Genomic DNA, 14,725 nt, shown 5'->3' on the forward strand with positions numbered 1-14,725 from the left:
GGAACACAGATATTATCGAACTTGCATGAACCTCCGATCTTTTTTCACGAAAAGTTAGGCTTGGTAGATAAGAAAACCTTGGAGCATACTAAAAAATCTTTCATCGGCAAAAATTAGAAAAAAGTCGATTTCTGTGGTTTTGCCCTCTACTTTGTATGGCGTTCATAGGAGATTAATAAAGTTACATTAATTTCGATGGATTTAAATATGACCAGCCCATGACAGTATGCCACATTTTATATAATCAAGAATTTCACTTATCGCCTTATAACAGCTAGGATACCAGTACCAAATTTATGTTTTGTATATGAAACCGATTCTACTGATACACATGTAGTTTGGACACTCAGTTTGGTTGAAGCTTTTGAGTGGAAAACATCGTTTCATCGTGCGCTCTTCAAGCTAAAGCCCATTTTTTCATACCGAGGAGACCCTATACAAATTAAATTAGTGGTTGTTGAAGCAAATCGTTACAAATAGTTTAGCGGACTGGTGGGTGACATGGCAGAAGATTCAGGCGGCGGAGGAGGGACATCCTGGGCGTTCGGATCCAGGTATAATGGCCTGGATATAGATCAACAAGAGTTGGAATGGACAACAAAAGAAAGCAGTCGTGGCAACAATGGGAAGAAACGAACAGCGAATCGTTTGACGCAAAAGGAGATCCAGTTCACAAAGCTGATGAAAGTGGACAGTTACAATGGACCACGGACCAGGACGAAACAATGAAAACGGTATCACCGTTTTTCATCAGGAAGGCAATGAACAACATAACCCCGAATATTACTATTGTTAGGACGAAAGATGGCGGCCTCTTACTCAAGACCGTTGACCGACAACAGGCAGAGAAACTGAAGAAGCAAAAGGTTTTCGGAGGAATCATCAATATCGAAATTTCCGAACACCCTACCTTGAACAGTTCTCGCGGAACCATATTTTGCCCTGATCTCAAAATGCACACTGATGAGGAGATCCTTGATGAGCTGAGCTCCCAACACGTGACTGACGTGAAAAGGGTTCAGCGTCGCAACAAAAAAGGTGATTTCGAAGATTCCGGAGCGTTCATCTTAACTTTCGACCTTGGGCATCTACCAAACTCGATCAACACTGGCTTCCATTGCTGCAAAATCAAGCAGTACATTCCTCCACCACTACGGTTGTATGAACTGTTTGAAATTCGGCCATAAGAGGTCAGTTTGCAAAGGCAACCAAATATGTGCCAGTTGTGCTAACCTCTATCATGACAAGACCCAGTGTCAAAAAGGGTTGAAATGCGTCGTATGTCGTGGAGATCATCACACTTTGTCAAAGGACTGCCCTGTCTACAAAGATGAATTAAAGATTCAACGCATGAAGGTCACCGAGAAGATAACATATCGCGAAGCCAGACAAAAAAGAAGACTACAAGCACCCGACCCTAATCCTCCCAGGCTGAGGCAACCGTTCTCTAGCCTATTCAAATCCCAGCACAATGAAGAAGATCAACAAAAGAACAATGAAATGACCAATCGTTCCAACGACGACCACATCGCCTCAACAGAACGTAACTCATCCAACCATCGACCAAATCAACAACGCCCGGTAGCAAGCCGAGCAATCAGCAGCATTCAGATGAATTCTACGAGGACCTCCGATAATACATCAATACCCATCTGTACAACAAATGAGAGAGACAACAATCTCAATGACCAAAACAGCGTACCACCAAGTATGGAACAACATTTTCCAAACCAACCCAGTATCCCAATAATAAAAAACAGTACTAACATCACCAATAACACATCAAACGACAATGAAAAGAAAATATCTAATTCTAACACAATTAACATTATAACCGAATCAAACAATCTCAGCATACTTTCACAGTTTATTACACAATCGATCAATATCTATGAAGAGCAATTCAGTGACAACACAATGTAATTCTTTGTAATAACACTACACATCTCTTGGACAATTTCTCGTTACAACCATGGATAGTTGCATATTACAGTGGAATTTAAATGGATTCTACAACAATTTCAATGAATTTAAATTGTTAATAAGTAACTTCAACCCCTTTGCAATTTGTATCCAAGAGAGTCATTTTAATCACTCTCGAAAACCTACGCTTAAAAATTACTCAATATATTATAAACTAGACCAATTTCACATGCGAGCCTCGGGCGGAGTAGCGATTTGCGTCAAAGACGGATTTCACTCAAGAGAGTTAGAACTTAATACAGATCTACAAGCTGTAGCAGTAAGAATGTTTTACCCGCTTCTTATTGTATCTACCTCCAGATCAGCAGATACAAAGATCACAGTTAGATGACTTCATTAAACAGTTACCGAGTCCATTCTTAGTAACAACTGATTGTAATGCACATAATACGATATGGGGGAGTGAGTTGGATAATGCCCGGGGAAGAATGATTGAATCGACAATCCAGTCATTACCTTAACATCTTCAATGACGGTTCACCAACCCACTTCAGCGTGGCGCACTATAGTTTCTCAGCCATAGATATTTCATTCGGATCTCCTTGTTTATCAAGACATTTTAATTGGATGGTACACACTGATCTATGGTCAAGTGACCATTTCCCAACTTTAATTTCACCACTCACGCGGATTATCAATTCTTCGAGACGCCCTCGTTGGATAACGTCGGCTGCTGACTGGTATACATTCCAGAATGTAGTAACTGCTACATTAGATGAACAAAATCCATCAACTCCTCTAGACCAACTAGACCACTTTTCTTTTAGCGTTTTACATTCAGCGAAACAAACGATCCCTCAAACGTCTAGTATAGTCAAAAAGTGTAAACCACCATGGTGGTGCAGCGAGGTCTCTGATTGTATTGCTGTTTGCATTTGGGATGCAAATCTAAACTAAACGTCCTCCAAATGCGGTAACACAAAACAATCAAAGGACACCAAGCAACGATTCAACAAATCACAGCCCCCTAGCAAGAAAAATCTATCTTTGACATCGCATTTATTGTGAAAAATCTTACCGCGTTTACCGTTATTTGCATTTCAAATGCACACAGCAATATTAAAGCCAGAAATAAAGCGCTCAAAGAATTCAACACTCAAGATAATAGCTCCCTTAAATATATGTGCAATTGCATATACAGAGCTCAATTTTTGATTTTCATTATTTTTATTTGCCCCACATACTCAACATATTCTCATCGAATACTTTCTATCTGGGTCATATTAAAGGTATGTGTAGAATTTACTTATGTGTATCCCATACCACATGGTATAAACGAAGATGGCCGCCAATAAGAATTACATCGATTTCTATTGATAACTTGAAGGTATTTATTTGAATACTAGTGGTCCCGGCAAACTTCGTCTTGTCATCAAGTAGGCTGTTGGAAAACGTCAAGAAATCCCCTAATACAAAATGATACCATAGTCTTCTCCCGTTTTCCCCATTATTCAGGAGACTTTCCTGAACTTTTTCCTCGCACGAACACGTCGCATCCTTTGTGGAGGGCAACAGTGAAAAACTTGCGTCAATCCGTTGACTCGTTCTCGAGCCATTTCGTGACATACAAACACCACTCCATTTTTATTTATATAGATAAATCATATAAAAAAAAATGTTAGAACTGATAATTCATCAACACATATTTTCTTTGCAGGTGTGAAAATACTTTCCCATCAACTATCACAACTGGAAGATGCTCTGGCGAGGTTTAGCAGTTAGCAGAAAAGGATGAGACTTTGGCGAGAGCAAACCAAATGAGGTGAAGTAAAACTGTAAAATAAACATTCTCATGGTCTGTGCATCAATCTGTGCTTATAGTATCTGTGCATCAATGTTCGAAATATATCTGATTCACAAAACAAAATTGTGTACCATGTGTTTTAAGTATGAGAAAACATTGTAAACATCTTAATAAGGTAGATCAATATATTCCATTTAGGCATCCCCTGAATAGTATGTGCAGACATTATTCTTTCAATGAGGACAAACATTGGCGTTAACTCATTGATTTCGCACATACTATGCATATGCAAACCCCCATTGCAAAAATCCATGTAGGTTTGCACATGAATCAAATGGAGACATTATCTTGAGTGAATCGCACTTTTAATTCTGAGACAGAAAAAGCGTACAAAATTGCAAAAGCAAAAGCACGACGCGTTATTCGTCGTTGCCAAAGAGAATCGTGGCAAAAGTATGTATAATCTATCGATAACTCAACACCTTTAAACGAAATTTGGTCGAACTCTATTAAACATTTGACAGTTCAACAGCCGACTAAATTGGTTGAAAAATCGGTCGATTGTTGCACCGACGCTTATGGAAGGTTAACACAGGGGTCAACCGAATATCACCCGATTTAATAGGGTGGGCCGACGCAATCCTACTAAATAGGTGGATAAATCGGTATTTTAAGTAAAATCCAAGCAAATTGACCTACCAAACATCAGATTTCCTCGGTCACCCGATTTAATCTAGCGATTAGTCAGTTGATCGCTGTGTTAATCTTCCATAAGCGTCGGTGCAACAATCGACCGATTTTTCAACCAATTTAGTCGGCTGTTGAAGAATTGGGCAAACAGTTTGCATTTACGTCAAGTATAGCGGCTTATTCACTTGAATTCAGGCAACAAATGATAGATTTTGAAGCCAACGAAACTATCTTGTACGACGAAATCGACCAAAATGACCTCAATAAAGAATTTACGATGCAGGAGTTACAGATTGCGCTAAAGAGTTGTAAGGGAAGTTCTACTGGTCCAGACAATATCCATTATGATATGTTGAAAAACCTTCCATTTGATGCTTACTACTATCTACTTCAAACTTTTAACAGAATCTGGAACCAAAGAGTGTACCCTGACCAATGGAGAAAGGCAATAATTATTTCCATTAAAAAGCCAAACAAAAACCCTCTAAACCCGACAAACTACCGGCCTATTTCTCTAACATGTTGTGTATGTAAAGTTTTTGAAAAAATGGTGAATCGACGTCTTACATGGTACCTTGAATTAAATGGCTTCATTGATAGCTGCCAATCTGGTTTTCGAAAATATCGAAGTACTCTCGATAATTTAACAATATTAGAAAACGACATACAAGGAGCCTTTTCGAATAAGCAACATTTGGTTTGTGTCTTTTTCGACCTTGAAAAAGCTTATGATACTACTTGGAAGTTCAAAATTCTAAAAACCCTTTCAACATACGGGATTCGAGGAAACATGCTTTATTTCATCGACAACTTTTTACAAGATAATAATTCCAAGTAGCAGTTGGTAATACCTTTTCGTCAAAATTTTCGCAAGAGTCCGGAGTCCCACAGGGATCAGTCCTAAGCTTGACTTTATTTCAAGTGGCCATCAATTCTTTATCAAATTACATCCCAAATGGAGTTAAAAAGATTAGGTTTGCAGACGATGTAGCAGCGTATATTTCAGGATCATCTTTAATAGAAATTCAAAGAAACCTACAATCTACCATGAAACGGCTAGAGAGTTGGAGTGAAGAAACAGGTTTCAGATTCTCAGTTAATAAAACTAAGATTATCCATTTCTGCCGGAAGACCAGCTGCATCCAAGATCTTCAACTAACGCTATATGATCAACCTATCGAAGTAGTAGAAACCCACACATTTTTAGGCATGATCTTCGATAAAAAAACTAAATTGGAATTGCCATATAAGACAAACCAAAGCGAAATCCATGGGAGCTGTGAAGAGAATTCGAACTCTTTCTAACACGACTCTTCTTACACTGCACAATGCATTAGTATTGTCGAGATTAGAATATGGAAGTAACATATACAACTCAGCTTCTGCAACTGCTACTGTAAGTATCCTTTCTGAGGCAGGTATATTACCGTTATCATACAGAAGAGATATTCAAACGCTGGTTTACGGAATAAAAGTAATAACTTTACATTCCCATCCTTTAAATAACAAAATTACGAGTACAGACCATTTGACCCAAACAAAAGCCAACAATTCTTTTATATATCGATTCAAGAAACTTTGTTCAAATTTTCAAATCAATACTGAAAACATCTATAATCGGGGATATCACCGCGAACCTCCGTGGACACTTGGTGAAATAAAAATTGATTGCTCAATGGCAAGCACTCAGAAATCGAATACAAATCCAGTGCTGTTCCAAAAAGAGTTTTCACGCAAAATATCTGAGTCCGTAGGATACTATTTTATTTATACTGATGGATCAAAGTACGCCAATAACATTGGATGTGCTGTTTACAGCACACTTCACACCAAGAAAATACGTCTATCGAACCAGTCCTCGATATTCTCCGCAGAATTGATGGCTATAACCAGTGCAATTGAATACGCTCTCGATGATCAATCGCATTACAAATAAGGTACCGCGGGGTAAGTGGGTAAATGGGGTAAGTGAAAAGAATTGATATATTTTACTGAATATGTGAATTAACGTTTTAAACTCATGCGTAAATCTTTGAGGCCATTCAGAACCTTTGCGATAGGTAAGAGATTTCTGAGATTTTTCAGCCATTTTTGAATAATAGAGCGAACAATTGTTAACCTGTCAACTGTTACTCCGTAACAAGTTGGCGGCGTACAATCTTATTTTAATATTTTCAGTGGAAAAAGGTTGCGGAAAATAATTTCCTGTACCACTTTTTAGTTGTCCTCTGTGACAGTTTCAAACTGCAATAAAAAAAGTTTTAGAATTAATTCGACGTAGACCTAAAAATAACTAAATTTAAACACCGTCAATTTTCTTATCAGGTGGGGCAAGTGAAAAGTTTATCATTAGAGATTGAATTTGAGTTTTCGTACTTAAGTAGCCATAAGTAAACATGGTCCGCAATTATCATAGAAAAACATAACGTGCTGATAATTCAAGAAACACTATACTCAAACGTTAAAAGCTATTAGAAATCATGGGATTTCTCTAAAAGATGTTGCCAAACATTACAATATTAATATGTCTACTTCGGCAGCCAATTAAAAGAAAGACGATGACTGAAAAGTTGCAATATTAGAGAACATACGGAAATCTCGTGGAATGTCTATGTAAGCTAGTTCAAAACATAACAATGGGGTATAGGTCTATCCACATGAAAAAGATTCTAAATACGTTATTGAAGTATTCCGTTTGATTTCTCCCGAAGAGTTATCCGACGTCATATTCGATTTTCTCAAAAACAAATAACGATCGGTGGAAATTCTACAGAGCAGAAATGCAATTGCTGTCCTATAATGTAAGAACTAACATTGGAAATGTTGGAGTTATCGTCGAATCATTTCAACTAACATAACTGAACAGAAGAAAATTCAAGTGAAAAGAATAACATTTTTTTTTGTTTACATGTTATTTAGTTTATTGTTCATTGGGAAGCCTTAACAAATGTTAAAGCTAATAGAAATCGTGAATATAACTGTTTGTTTTTGCCCACTTTTGGGGCAAGTGAAAAGTAAAGAGACATTTTTCAAAAACTTTTTCTGTATTTTTTTCTTCAATTTTTCATAAAAATTAATTAGCATATATTTGGTGGGAGTCAAGCTAGAAAATATACACGACCTCATTTGTTTCAATTTAAAGTCTCTAGAATTTGAAGAATCTCAACTATGCGAATTCCATTACCCACTTGCCCCACGGTACCTTACCTAATTATATCAGACTCAATGAGTTCACTCCAAGCGCTACAAAACCCATTTTCTGAACAACCATTAATCCAAAACATCCAAGGACTTCTGATGACAATCCGTAGAATAAATAAAATCGTACATTTTTTGAGGGTTCCAAGCCATGTGGGTATTTCAGGTAATGAAATTGCCGATCAATTGGCAAAAGAAGCCACTCAATGCCAAAACTATTTAGATAATATTACCCATAATGATTTGATCGTTTCGATAAAACAAAGTGTTAGAAACACATGGCAACACTATTGGGAAGCATTGGAGGGCAACAAACTACGGTCAATTAAACCAACGATATCCCAATGGAGCACCTCACATTGCTCACGAAGAAAAGACTCGGTTATCTTAGCTAGACTAAGAATTGGTCACACGAGAATAACTCATGAGTATATTTTTAAGCGTGAGGATCCTCCACAGTGTTCAAATTGCAATGCAGCACTTACTGTTGAACATTTAATAGATTCTTGTTCACTATATGCAACTATCCGAAGAAAATACAGTGTTAATATCCAAAATTTAGGTAATGATTTCGATAAAATTGGAAATTTATTCAAATTCTTAAAGGAATCAAAACTTTATAATGAAATTTGATGTAAAATAACATGTAGCATTAATCATTAGGCTTAAGTATGTTTTTGTATATCATATGTATTGTAACGTTATATTCTCTGGGGTAGATGCAAATATCCATTATAGTGCTATGCATCTTAAATAAACCAATTAATTAATCAATTAGTTTGGACACTGGTCCAGAAGTAGATGTTCAGAAATGGTGCAAAAAGCTTCAAATAAAGTAATTAATTTTCACATAAGTTAAACTTTTGCAATAAAAGTTTTTTTTTTTATTTTAATACATCTATTTCAAACTAGTGGTCCCGGCAAACTCCGTCTTGCCAAGTAGGCTGTTGAAAAATGACATGCAACCTCTCGTACAAAATTACATATTAACTTTCTCCCGTTTCTACGACTATTCCGAAGACTTTCCTAAACTTTTTCTATGCACAAACACGTCGGAGCCCTGGCCAATTACAACAGTAAAAGAATTGTTTAAATCCGTTGAACCGTTCTCAGACCATTTCGTGACATACAAGCACCATTCCATTTTTATTTATTTAGATATGACTTCCATCAGTGAATCAACTATGTACTACTATTGGAACCCGCTTTCAAATTGAAACGAATTTCAGATACCCGCTTCAGTCCACTTTTTGAATTCCATAACAAGTGTGCAAATTTCAGCTCAGTAGGTGAAAATTCTATTTAGCGTCAGTAGTTCAAAGTTTATACCTTCGACATTTTGTATAGGTTAACATACTTATGTGATGAAAATAGTCAGTGGTCACCCATTAAATTATATAAAAATATGAACGCAAACCTCGCAGGGTATTTTTACATTGGAGAACATTGCCGATGACCGCGAAGCTAAGTACAGCCGAAGCTTGCTATAACGACATAGCAAGGGACAGTCGTAATAGAGAAAAGTCGTTATAGAGGACTGTTATAACATCAAAATATTGTTCAAGGGACCGGAAAACGTCGCTATAAAAATCTTTTGTCACTATAGAAGTTGTCGTTAAAACGAGCTTCTGTTGTAATAATTTACAGCTAAAATCAAGGCCAATGCAATGAATCCCCTGGGCCTGTTTTCCAGGAAGTGATAATTTTAGATATTTGATCGCTTTTGCTAGTAGTTTTGATTAGAAGTTGGATGAATTGCAAAGTAATAGCAACTTTTTTATTATAAAATTCATATTTTACCTTCTGATCTAAAGATTCTGGCCAAACTACTGCATAATACGATTATCATTCATCAAAATCAGTTATATTTCGGGAATTTATAATTTCAAGCTGGCGATATGATTACAAACTGAGGGTGGGCTGTGATCACAGTCAAACCGTTCAATGTGGAATGTGGGTTAGTATATGGGAATGTCATTGACGGTTTGCCATCTTCTACGAGGTTTTTAGAGACCCAACAGGGCGCGTGCACCGGGTTGCGGATAGGAGCAAAGGGAAATCAATAGCATTTACTTAAAATAATAGAGCAAAAAGCCGTTCTATTGTTAGGTAATATTTAGGTAATATCTCCTATGGTGTTCTAGTAAAAGTCAATATCACATACAAAATTAAAATGGTGCAGTGCTCTATAATATTCGTATAGCATTATATTGAATATTTTTAAAACTTTTTTACTATATTAAGAAAACTCATTACTTTTTGAATTATAAATTTAAATAAGGTACCGTGGGGCAAGTGGGTAATGGATTTCGCATAGTTGAGATTCTTCAAATCCTAGAGACTTTAAATTAAAACAAATAAGGTCGTGTATATTTTTTAGCTTGACTCCCACAAAATATAAGCAGTATGCTGAAATTTATTTTTATGTAAAATTGAAGAAAAAAGTTCAGAAAAGAAAGTTTTTGAAAAACGTCTCCTTAATTTTTGAGTGAAAAGTTTATCGTTTTAAACAATAAATTCAAAAACTGACAGTTATATTCACGATTTCTATTATCTTTAACATTTGTTAAGGCGTCCCAAAGAACAATAAGGTAAGTAACATGTAAACAAAGAAAATTTTATTATTGTTACTTTAATTTTCTTCTATTCAGTTATGTTTGTTCAAATTATTCGACAACATTATAACTGCAACATTTACAATGTTAGTTCTTACATCATGGGACAGCAATTGCATTTCTGCTCTGTAGAAGTTTTACCGCTCGTTATTTGTTTTTAAGAATATCGGATATGACGTCGGATAACTCTTCGGGAGGAATCAAACGGGAGAATCCTTCAAAAAAAAAAAAAAATTATAAATGTTTCTATGTGGATAGAGCTACACCCCATTTTTTATGTTTTGAACTAGCTTTACATAGACATTCCACGAGATTTCCGTGCGTTCTCGTATATTGGATCTTTTCAATCATCGTCTTCCTTTTAATTGGCTGCCCGAAGTAAACATATTAACATCGTAATATTTGGCGACCTTTTTTTAGAGAAGTTCCATGATTTGACCATGATAATAGCTTTTAACGTTTTGAGTAGTGTTTCTTGAATTATCAGCACGTTCTGTTGTTCTATGATAATTGCGAACCTTGTATACTTATAGCTACCTAAAGAGAAAACACAAATTCAATCTCTAATAAGAAACGTTTCACTTGCCCCACGTGATTAGAAAATTGACGGTGTTTCAATTTAGTTATTATTAGGACTATGTCGAATTAATTCTAAAACTTTTATTATATTGCAGTTTAAAACTGTCAGAGGGGACAACTTAAAAGTGGTACAGAAAATTATTTCCGGTAACTTATTTCCGCTGAAAATATTAAAATAAGATTGCACGCCGCCAACTTGTTACGGAGTTATAGTTGACAGGTTAACAATCTTTCGCTCTATTATGCAATAATGGCTGAAAAATCTCAGAAATCTGTTACCTATTGTAATGTTCTCAATGGCCTCAAAGGTTTACGCATGAGTTTAAAACGTTAATTCACATATTCAGTAAAATATAACAATTATTTTCACTTACCCCATTTACCCACTTGCCCCGCGGTACCTTAATTCCAATAATTTAGAGAAATTTAGAACATTGATAATATTGATGTGTGGTAGGATGTTCACTGTTTATGATGATAAAACTTCAGAAAGAGAATTACAACAGAGAAGTACAACTGGAAAAATGCATTTCAGCTTACCCTCTCGGCACTCAAATCCAGCACATTCAGAGACGCATCCCGGCTGAAATCCGGCGTCCCCTCCTCGCAATAATTGTACGGCTTATCCGGCGTATTGCATCCCGTGTCTCCCAGTGGCTTCGGAGCCGACTGTCCACCACTTGCCCCACTCACACCACCATCCCCAGCACTTCTCCCAACTCCTCCTGCACTTCCCCCACCGATCGGAATCGGATCCGACTTGGGAACGGGGCCATTCTTGGGCGATGCCACCGCCGGCGCACTGCTGCTTCCGCCACCAGCCACCAGCTGCACCCGCAAATCGCTCATCGACGTCGCACTGGATATGATCTGCGGGGTTCCCTCGGTGTAGTAGCACTTGACCGTGTCCTCCACCATCTCGCAGGTCGGATTCGACCGGCGGTAGTTTTCCGCCGCCTTATCGTCGTCGGATTCCTCGGATTGGTTCTCGGCGTAGCGCAGCGAGTAGTCGGTGATCTGATCGATGTCTGTTTCTTGGTAGTCCTGGTAGGACTCGTCCTCTTTGAGGCTGTAGTTGACGGGTTTCTCCGGTTCGTCCTCTTGGGTTTGGTGGTCCGCGACTAGCCGGATGTGGACCGAGTTGTGACTGACTTCGGCTTCTTCTTGTTCCTCGTCGTCTTCCTCGGGTGATACCCGACTGGTGCAGATGTCCTTCTCTTCGCGCATGGCTTTCGGGAGGAATTTCTCTTCTAGTTCCTGCTCGAGAGCTTTCTTCTTGCGCACGTTCAGGCTGGGAAGTTCCGATCGGGTTTCAGCGCCGCTGGGGCGAACGATTGCAATCGAGGCAGTGGGGCCGCCCGCGGCCATCATAGAGTTGGCCGGAGGTTTCAGGAGGTTCTTTAACGCCATGCTGCTCCCGTTGGAGATCATTTTGTGTTTGCTGTAGATGAGCGATCGCAGCATCGGAATGGCACCGTTTTCCCGCAGGAACTTTTGGTCTTCGTAGTTGTCGCCGGAGAGGTTTCCTAGCGTTCCGCAGGCGTTGCTCACAACGGTCAGACTTGGGCTCTTGAGCTGTTCGAGTAGGATTTTGAGGCAGTTCTTCTTGCGGAGAATCCGCCGGTACTCTTCCCGTTGGGCAATGTGCGAGGAAATGTTCCGGAGGATTCCTCCGGCGTTTTCGATAACGCTCATCGTTTTGCTGGGTGCCTCGTAGGTGAGCATGTCGATGAGGAACTCCAGAGCGCCTTCCACTTCGCAGAACTCCGACCGATTGGGAGGACAGTGGTTCGAGAGGTTCCACAGGGCGGACAAAATGGCTTTGAGGGTGTTCTCGATCGTGCAAACCATCGCTGCCCGGGTGAGGATCTTCACCGTGCCGATCTCGCTGAGGGTCTGCTTGATGACACTGTCTGCTCGCCAAGACAGATTTCGTAGCACCGAAGCCGTGACCTGGACCAGTTCGTCGCTGTTCGACTGGATCTGAGCCACCAGCGCCCGCATGAAGTTCTTGTTCGAGCAGAGCAGGGATTTGTTGTTCCCATCGCCGAAGGTAAGGTTGGTAAGGATCATTCCGGCGTAACGCCGCATCGTGATACATTTGGGCGCGCTGGGTTTGGCTCCGTGGATGGCGTGATCCATCTGGATCAGCGTAGAGATCGTTTGGAGGGCACCCAGTTGGCACATGGCGTGCCGGTGCTCTTCGTCGAAACTGATCTTCATGAGAGTCGTGATCGATTGGATCGGATGCTTCTCCGGATCTTCGATCACATCTCGCACGTCCGGAGGACTCTCCTCCGTGTAGTCCCTCAACAGATCCGAGTATTCAATCAGCTGTTCGATCAATTTCAGCACTCGGACCTCCCGGCGACCGGCCTTATCATCCGGATGGCAGCAGATCACGTTGTTCAACGCCTGTCTGGCATTTTTGCGCGCCGTCTCATTGGGATCATTATGTATGATCTGCACCAGCAGAGGAATACACCCAGAGCGACGCAGTGCACTACAAGTGTCCCGATTCTTGGACAGTTCCATAAACTTTGTCGACATTTCCAGAGAATTGGTCGATCCCAACATCGACAGCAGCGAGTAGACGCATTCCATCTTGGGACAAATCTCCGACATATCGTTGTACATGGAATGGTTCTGCCTGCCAGCGTACTTGGCCGCACCTTGACTGGAACCACCACTCGCCGCAGGCCACGTGCCCCTCCCATCAATCTCCTTCACCTCGCCAGAAGAACTTTCCTCCACGACACTCTGCGATATGGCCTCCACCTTCCCCCCATTCACGGCCCTCCTCGGTTGCCCCACAAATACCACCTGGTCCTCCAACCCGGCCGGCGGTTTATTGTCGTAGTCCAAAAAGTGAGGCTTCTTCACCACACCTCCGGCCCCACCGGAATCCATTCCGTCCACCAGGTCGTCGTAATCGGCGTCCAAATCGTCCAACGAGGAATCCGGCGGCGAAAGGGCACTCACACTGCTCGGGTGCTTTAGATCGTCGTCGGACGCTGCTGTCGCCGCTGCTGCTGTTGATTGCATTCTGATAAGGGTGCTGACTCTGCTCCGTTATGGTGGTGATGATGATGATAAAGATGAACCGGTGCACAGTCAGAGAAAATTATCTGGAATGGCGACAGAGAAACGGATTCAAACATTAGTGTTAGCTGGTAACAGCTGAATGTCTTGAAATTATGAACTTTAGAGACCTGTTGCCTGATAAACAGGAACTGAGACATGATCAAACAGGGACCAAGTGAAAACCAAGAAAACGAAAAGATATCGCAAGTTTGCTCCAGATATTATTTCAGAGATATCTTCAGAATTTTATTTGATGATTTTTACGGATTTCCTAAGAAATCCTTCCAAGAGTTTCGTTTCAGATGACTTCAAGTATTCAACTTGGAATTTTGTACAGCTCATATCGCATATTGTGAGAACAGACAAAAAATGAATCTGATAGAAATTTTATAAATACTACATTATTATGCCCATGTATAATCTCAATGTGACTGTTATGCGGTTATATTTAGCAACGTGACAAAACCACTTGGTATTTAGTTTCAAACTTTCAATAACAATCTCACAGATTTTATTAAGTTGGTCGAACGCATTTATGATTTGACGGCGTTCCGCGGTATGAACTCAAAATCGTCAAAAATGTCGAATGTGACAAGTATGCAGTTATGGGCAATTCTGGTGGCGTAGACATGAGGCATTCAATAATGTGAGGGGATTTCATTTTTCAGGTCAGACGCCTATAGCATTGACATTCCGTTGAGACATTAGTAGCTACATATGTGAGAAGCATTTGAAATCATTATGCCGTGTCACATTTTCGAATGCCATTTTCCATTGCCGCGAAACGTGAGTTATGCGGGGGAAAAGTCGGAAAAACCAGCGAAAGAGAAGG

At 39.7% G+C, this 14,725-nt stretch overlaps 1 protein-coding gene and 1 long non-coding RNA gene across 2 annotated transcripts in view; one reads left to right on the forward strand and one right to left on the reverse strand.

The window, feature by feature from the left end:
- The window catches only part of LOC110674862 (adenomatous polyposis coli protein-like), a 78,713-nt gene that overhangs the window by 13,736 nt on the left and 50,252 nt on the right, over positions 1-14,725 (reverse strand). Inside the window, exon 2 of the mRNA XM_021839375.1 lies at positions 11,350-13,937. Within this exon, the coding sequence (XP_021695067.1) occupies positions 11,350-13,854 (2,505 nt within the window). The 5' untranslated portion in view covers positions 13,855-13,937. The remainder of the gene's footprint in view (positions 1-11,349; positions 13,938-14,725) is intronic.
- Positions 3,057-3,845, forward strand: LOC110674863. The gene is made up of 2 exons (XR_002499247.1): positions 3,057-3,310; positions 3,641-3,845. It is a non-coding gene; the product is annotated as an uncharacterized LOC110674863 (long non-coding RNA).

The sequence above is a fragment of the Aedes aegypti genome, chromosome 1 (assembly GCF_002204515.2).
Source record: "Aedes aegypti strain LVP_AGWG chromosome 1, AaegL5.0 Primary Assembly, whole genome shotgun sequence".
NCBI lineage: Eukaryota > Metazoa > Arthropoda > Insecta > Diptera > Culicidae > Aedes > Aedes aegypti.